Consider the following 8,066-nt stretch of genomic DNA (forward strand, 5'->3'; position numbering starts at 1 on the left):
CACACACACACACACACACACACACACACACACACACACACACACACCCCAAGTAATGTGTGACCTGTGCATCATGGGGAAAGTTCCCCTCCATCCTTATTCTCTTCTTGAATGCTCACTCTCCTCCCCTTGCTCATGCTGGGATCTGAGATGTGTCCCCACCTCCTTCTTCCCTGCTTCGCTCTCCCCAACCCCACAGCCCTCATTCCCCAGTTCCACATTCCACAATGTAGGCAGCTGTCCTTCCTGAACCTAAAAACACTTCCAGACTATCCTATTTCATTTCCCACCCCACCTCCTGGCTCCAAGCTGCAAAGGCTGCCTCAGTTCCTCTCATCAGACCACATTCCTCGGCCTGAACAGCCGCCTGCAGCCCTCCACCTCCCGTGTGTACCCATGTGCCCCCAGGAAGCAGCCACTTTCTGGGAGAGTACTCCCCACTATTACGCATTTCTTTATACTCTTACTACACGTAAACAATTCCCTAAGTAATACGTATTATCGTTTCACATTTTTCAATTTCATGTCACCTGCATCATATTGGGCATTCTCCTGCAACTTGCTTTTTTGCTCGATGCTGTTGAATGAAGTCTGACACCCCGACTCCAGTCGTGTTCACTGTGGCCGAGTTACCACTCCCTCCCCTCCCGGCTTCTCCACCCATCCTGCTGCTGCTGATCATCTGGGTCAATTCCAGGGCTTTGTTTTCACAAACACTACTCTGGTCGTTTTTGTGAAATGTCTTCGTGTAGCTGAAGTTTTTCCAAGGTAAGCCTTCAAGTGCATAACTGCTATGTGGCAGCTTCTACTTTTCTCGATATGGACAAACCAGGATCCAAAGAGGCTCTGCCAGTTTTCACCCTCGTGGCGGTCCACAAAAGCAATCACTATCCTGCCACTTCTATGTGAGCAGTTGCCTAAAGGCTCTCCTATCGACCACCGCATCTCTAATGCAAAACCGCTGCCTCAGGTAGGCAAGGCAAATTCCTGACCCACTGAACTTTATGGAGACCTGGGTGAAGGGACTGACTGCTGGGAGTCACAGTTACTCCAGAGCGCCTGGCCCAGTGTCGTTCACCTGAGAGATCACCTTGCTGGGGGCAAAGGGCTTCAACACGCACAGTGTGGAAGGGGGAGGAACGTGTGGGACACCCAAGTGGAGTTGTCAACCAGATATCACGTGAGTTCTGCGGTAGGCAGACTTCCCAGTTGTCTCCAAGATCTGCCCTCAGGGCCCCAGCCAGGAAATGATGGGATGCACTCTCATGATGAGGTTACATTATATGTCACAGTTGACTTTAAGAAAGGGAGAGTATGCTCTGTGGGCATGACCTCATCAGATGACCGGGGATCTTCAAGATCTGTTATGAGGGCTGATGAAGGCAACATGCAAAGTCCCAGGCCCCAGGCCCGACAGACTCTCTCTCCCCACAGGGGAGCCCGTCGTCCCCTAAGCACCGGGCTCTGCAGAGAGATGGGAACACGAATGAAAACCGGCTAACAAAATTACTGAGTGCTTACTATGTGCCAAGCACTGTTCCAAAGATGCCCCACAAATTATCTTTCTGTGCCACGACCCTACCCAGGCCCGTGCAGTCACACGTGAGAAACTGAGGCACAGAGGTTGCACAGACAGGTCACGCTCCTCTGAGGCCTTCCAGCTAGCTGTGGCAGAGAGGAGATGCAAACCCAGGCCTGCCTGTGGCTGCACAGGGAAGTGGTGAAGAACCTTACAACAGCAGAGCCCAGAGGGAGCAGAAGGAGAAGCCCGACCCCATTACTTGACAGATGAGGACACAGAGACATGAAAGGCTCTGGAGAAAAAAGGAGCAGTGTGGAGTCAGAGCTGGGAATGGGGAACGTCTGGTCACACTGTAGCTCAGCGCCCCTTCACAGCTGTGTGACTTCTTGTTTCTGACTTCCTCGCCATCAGCTGGGCGTGCCAAAGCTACCGGGCTCACCTGGTCGTCAGGACTAAAGCCCAGGCAGCACAGCACACGCTCGTGAAGCATCATAAATCACCCAGGTGAGGAAGCGCGCGAGCAACCGCCAAGAGAAAGCAGAACACTCCGCGCTCAACTCAGCACGGACCCATCTGCAGACCGGGCTTGGGGGCGGGGCAGCAGAGACGGAGACCGAGAGACCGAGAGAGACGGAAAGGAGAGACGGAGGGCGGGAGAGAGAAGACAGCGGCGTTCCCAAGAGCTGTTCTGGAAACCCCGCGGTTGCACTCGCTCCCACCGAAGCTCACGGCTCGGGGCTGCCGTGAGGGGCATTCACCCTCTCTAAGGCTGAGGCCCTCGCCCCAGACCACACCGCCGCCGAGCCGAGCCGCGCCCCTCACCCGGCTCCTCCAGCCCCACCGGCCGAGGGAAGCGCGACGGGACCCGGGACCCCAGCGGCTCGCGCGGAGGGCGCGCCGGGCCTGGCTGCCGGCCTCGCTCACCTCCTCCTTCCGCGAGCGCTTGGACACCTTCTTCTCCATTTTGGCAGCCGTCTTCTCCGCCCCACGGCCCTTCTTCTCCTTCTTGCCCTTCTTGCCCATCGCGCCGGCCCGACGTGGTACCAGGACTCCCAGAGGGGCGGGCAGCGGAGCGCGGCGCGCCGGAAATACGTGCTCGCGGGGGCCGGCGCGCGGAAACGCGACACTTCCGCCCCGCCCCGCCCCGCCCCCGCACGCGCTTCCGGCCGGCGGGCCCGCACGCACGTGGCCCGGGTGCTGGGTGTGCGGGCACCGCTGGGGGGCCCTCGGGCTGTGAGGCGCGTCGGCGGGAAGCCGCCGGCTGTCCCCTCCCCCGGGGCCGGCCGGGGCGAGCCGTGGCTTGGCGCCCCCGCACTTAGTGACCCAGTTGGGTGGCACGGGGCGCGAGCCACCTTTGCTTCTTCCTCGGACCCTCTTAAAATCAAGTGACTGCTTCGACTTCACGCCCCAGAAAAACGTTCCTACACTTTCACGGATTTACCGACTCTTAGGTGAGGACGGTCCTCCTCCCGCACGACGAGGGCCGCACGCTGTCTCAGGCGCTCAGGGTACCGCGCCTCCCGCCGTCCCCCGAGTTCCCTTACACGTCGCGCCGCGGAGGACCCGCTTCTCCCTCGCGGGAGGACGGCCGATGACCCCTCCGAGGGCGGGCAGCTCACCGTGCCCCGCAAACTGAAGCAGCCTGCCAGCACAGTGTGCTCCAGGATTTGCCTGGAGTACCCTTAGAAGTGGGAACGTTTGTAGGGCGTGGGAGCTGTGGTTTGCACGGAGTGAAAACCCTTAACATTATTTAGACAATGCCATCTTTGGCTGGTAATCGGGGAAGTAGAGCAAATTAAGGACAAGGACGAGCAAACATCTGGCAAAAGGAGAGCATAAATCACGAAGTGATCTAGATTCTTTGTGACTGAACGCGGACACAGGGCTCAGCCGAAAAGAAATTACCTTGGATCTATGAAAATTAATAAAAGGAAACCTCGCCAAAACAGAGTGGGGGGCCAGAAGGTCAGTTACAGGAAGCACTGTCAATTGCAGAGCCCAACAGAAGCATTACAGGCCCCATAGGGAAGGATGTAGGTTGCATTTTCTGCAAGAAACAGACCACCGCGGCAACTCAGCTGCTGAGGAGTCCTCATTACCCTGGTTGTCCCGCACGGACTTTTGTGCCAAGCAACCCCTCCTAGCTTCCTCCTCCTCCATAAAATAGCGCCCCTCTCCTTTATTGGACTTGCCTGTGGTTTTGCCACAGCTTACCTGTCCTGAGTTGCAATTCCTCTGCCATTGCTGAATAAACCCACTTTTGCTAGTAAAATAACTTTTATTTTTATGGTTAACAGATCCAATCAAATGCTAATCCCCCAAAGAGCCAGGGATGAATGCTTTTCCAACCAACTCCAACCCTTGTCCACAAACCTAGTTATGTAAAAAGAAAAATGAAGTTTGGGAAAACTGTGGGAAGAGGTAGAGGAGGATTCAGGCTGCATCTGTGTCCAGCGCTGCTTGGAGGAGATTAGGAGACCATGTGTGATGATGAAAAAAACAAACAAACAAACAAACAAAAACAGATGTTTATCAGAAAGGAGCTACAGAATTTCACCGTCAGCTGGCTCCTGAGCCTTCAGACATAATCCTCTCTGACAATGAGCTACAGAAGGCCAAGTCCTTACTATTGCCCCTGCTTTCCTTCTAGTGCAATATGACTTTATTAAACATACCTAATCTTCTTGTACTTTTCTAAGAATATTGGATGACCTTGAGGCAATGCACTTGAAGCCAAATGGCCCTTGAGTCACAGAGCATCTGTAGGAAATACATTACAGTGGGCCCCTCTTAAGGACTGAGAAAGGGAGAGCATATTCCCTATTAAGATTTAGAAGGGTCTGGTAGATGCAGGGTTTAATGCTTTTATTACCCGAAAGAATCTTCAAGCTGAGTTGGAATGCTCTTGGGGGATGTGTCATGGTGATTTACGTGAGATTGAAATTCTCATTACCCAGACAGAGAAGCTAGAACATTTAAAATGAGATCAGAATCTCAAAATAGTAAAAAGATTAACTACATGGTCCTATTTTAGTGAAATCATATTTTTGATACTTTAATGGATTATCTTAACAACCAATATGTCATTAACTGTTAGTGTATCTTTTGTGTGGTCAGGCGCTCTCTGCTGTCTTCAAGTTGGAACCCAGAAAGAGAAAAAAATATTAACAATGGAACTAACTCATTACCCTCACCACAAATAATCAGTGTAATTGGAAAATTCTCCCATGGGTGGTATAGATGATGTGGTTCTTTGCATGTTTCCCATCTGGAAAAATGGGACTATTTAGCCAGCCCACCTACTACAAAACATTCTTGGGAGAATCAAACAAAATAACAAAAAAGCTTAGAAAAGTTTAGCAAAATACAAACTTAAGAGATTCCGTGTGCTGTGAAGTCACGAATTCGAGCTGGCTGGCAATCATTTCATGTAGCAAAATGAACTGGACCCTGCAACGCGTGAACATTATACCAGAACACGAGATACAAAACGCAAGACCTGACCAGGAGCTTTGGTTCTAACAAGACAGATAAACATGTGATGACACTCCTCAAATGCTTGAAGTAAGGAATGAAGAGGGAGGGAAGAAGGGAGGAGGGGGGAAGGAGAGGAAGGGAAATCAATCTGTTGTTTCACACATTCTTCCAGTGTTCTGGACGTCGGAGGGGAAAAGGAAAATCCAGTCTCGTTCCTCCATCGGGGCTGAAAGCAAAATTCTCTCCTTTTTGGGGTTATTTATATAAAGTGTGCTGTTTAATTTCCAAATATTTGGGGACCTTTTCGTCATTTTTTCCAATTTATTTCATTTATTTGAGATTTCTAAGAGTTTACTGCTCTCGGTCTCCTTTTAAATGCATCTTACACATATGCTGTGTTTTGATTTTTCATTCAGTTCAAGATACTTCCTAATTTCCCTTTTGAATTCTTCTAATATCCCTGGGTTACTTAGAAATGTGTTATTTAGTTTCCAGATAATGTGGAGATTTTCCAAAGATCTTTCTGAAAAGTTTTGTTTTTCCTCTAACTGCTTGCATGATTTTATCTTTATTCTTATTGCCTGCAGTTTCACTAAGATATATTTAGATATTAATTTCTTTTTATTTATCATGGCTTGGGGTTCAGTGGGCTTCGTGGAGCTGGGGACGGCTCTACCATTTTCTCTTCAGAGGATGCTGTTCTTTTTCTCTCTCCTCTTCTCCTGGAGCTCCAGTTAAATACATGACCTCCCTTCTCAATCTCTGTGCCAGGTCTCTTAACTAATCTTCCCCATTTTCCATTTCTTAGTCTCTCTGTGCTGCATTCTGGATAATTCTTTCTGATTTATCTACTAGTTCATGGGTTCTTTGCTCAGCTCCATCAAATCTGTCTTTCTGACAGCCCAGGCAATGCCCTCTGAGGCTCTCAGAACCAAAGTCAAACATGGCAACATTTGCTCATGCCTGGAAGCAAAAGCCATTCGCAGAACCTCCTTTCTACCCAATTATTTTGCTTTTCCTTTCTATTGGGTTCTGATTTGGTGACACTTTACTCCTTGTTAGTTCTGAAATGTCTTTAAGAAACTCATATCAACATTTATCCAGCATTTTTAGTTGCTTTGAATAGGAGGATTGATCCACATAACCCACAGCCTTGCTTCCTTTTTTAAGTGGTATTTTTCAGTATGTAATTAACACATACTAATTTTTAAAATTTGGAAAACACAAGTCTAAGAAGGAAACTTCAAAGTCGCCCATGGGCTTCCCTCCCACATGCAACCACTCTCAGCATTTGTGGGATTTTCCTGCTGACTGATGGTAAGCAAAGGTCTGAGTTGTCTTTCCCTCATCTGCTTAGCTCCTGTGAGCAGGACCTCCTTCACTCTTGCTCTTCCCCTGTCTTCTTTATCACTGATGCTCAGAGCATCACATGACAATCAAGGACAGTCTGTAGGTTCACATCCATTTTGTGTCGACCGTGTCCCATAAACCTACCCGAACAGCCCAGAGTCAGCTTTCCTGAACGCAGTGGTCAGAGGCGCGAGATGAGAGAAAATACAGTAAGAGAAACAGTGCAAATTTGTCCCTAATGATAAATTTGATTTTAAGAAGGTAAAATTCCTTTGCCAAATAGTTGGAGATGTTCATCATTCTTAAAGTAACTTGATTTTTAAAAATCCCCATAATATCACTATGTTGAGCATCTGGCTCTTGAATCCCAGGAACCAGCTCTGTTTCCAAGCTCAGTCGCCTCGTAGTTAACAACGTACACTGAGGACTGTTTGTGGTATCCCCTTAAATTCCAGCTGCCTGGCTATGAATCTAGATCACACCCACTAAAACCTCCCTGCTCTCAAGAAGGGCTTTTGCTGTCACTGTTCATCCACAAGGCTCTGATCTCAGGCCATCTGGAGGAAGCAGGTGTTAACCCTTCACGGAAGCACGGTTGTGAAACCTGCATTCTGGGCACAGAGCTCACCACATCCTCCTTTCCTTGTCCACACTAGTGAATGATGCAATTAATAGAAAACGTGCAATTAAAGAAAGACCTTCTCCATCAGAGACTCTGAGGGCCGGTTCATTATAAGACGTGCCCAGAGACTGGGCTGGTGAATTGGTGCAGTGTTGCCCAGTTGTTCAATGACATGCCAGGAATAACAGAGTATCTGATTTCCAGGTTAAGTCAAGATTTTCCCACTAATGGACTTCCTCTAATGGTCCTGAGAATACATTAGAAACCCACTGTGTCAGAATCACCCACGTGCTGTAGCTCTCTTCCCCTAGATTTTAATCTCCCTTCCACCTTGTCTTGTTCACTTTTCTATCCCCAGACAGCAAGGTCACACTATTTGTTAAATGTTCACCAACTATGAGTAAACAGTGAATGCATGAAGTCCCCTCATGACTGACAAGGGCTGCAGAAAGCCTTGTCCAGCTCGGTCAGACAAGGGGAGGAGCTCAGTGGTCAAACATTTTAGGATAGCAAGCTGCACTATACATGGATCATCCATTTCCAAAGAATAAGAACCACACATATTTGAAAACTCAAGTGAGGTGCAGGTGGAGATTTAGAAAGGTCCAGCAGAGGAGCATGGGATCAATGAATGAATTCACAGTTGCTAGAATGAGAGATAAGCCCACAAAATTCTGGCGAATTTTGAGTGAGAGGCAAATCCTGTCTTCCTATATAACGGACTTTGCGTGAGGCTTGATGGTCTCAAACCTTTAATCCTGATCCTTTAACAAACCTGCTCTCAGCTCTCTGAACCATGCCTCACATTTTCCTTCCTTCCTTTCTACCTCCCTTCCTTGTTTATTTTTTACCCTTGCCTGAGAAGGAAGGCCTCAGAGGGGAATTTGGCGGCAATAGGAGATGGTTAACACTGCAAACAAAAACGCCAAGTAGGTCCTTCCGGAAAACGGGTGGAAGCCGATCCAAGGCAAAATCCTCATGCCAGCGACATTGGTGTGAAGCCGTGTGAGGTCCTCACACTCTTGCTCTGCAGCCTGGACCCTCCTGCGTGCCCTCCCATCCCCTCAAAGTGTGTCCCATGCCCTGGTCTCTCAG

The 8,066-nt window shown here is 49.2% G+C and overlaps 1 protein-coding gene across 3 annotated transcripts in view; it reads right to left on the bottom strand.

Moving 5' to 3' along the window:
- Positions 1-2,597, bottom strand: part of KLHDC4 (kelch domain containing 4) — a 52,834-nt gene extending 50,237 nt beyond the window's left edge. For 2 of the 3 annotated variants that reach the window (XM_021702438.2, XR_006541385.1), the window contains exon 1: positions 2,447-2,571. In XM_021702438.2, the coding sequence (XP_021558113.2) occupies positions 2,447-2,545 (99 nt within the window). In that variant the 5' untranslated portion in view covers positions 2,546-2,571. Of the gene's footprint in view, positions 1-2,446 lie in introns of all 3 variants that reach the window. The other variant, XM_044922087.1, reaches the window with a different exon arrangement.
- Positions 2,598-8,066: the final 5,469 nt, after the last annotated feature.

This window comes from Neomonachus schauinslandi, chromosome 16 (assembly GCF_002201575.2).
Source record: "Neomonachus schauinslandi chromosome 16, ASM220157v2, whole genome shotgun sequence".
NCBI classification, from domain to species: Eukaryota; Metazoa; Chordata; class Mammalia; order Carnivora; family Phocidae; genus Neomonachus; species Neomonachus schauinslandi.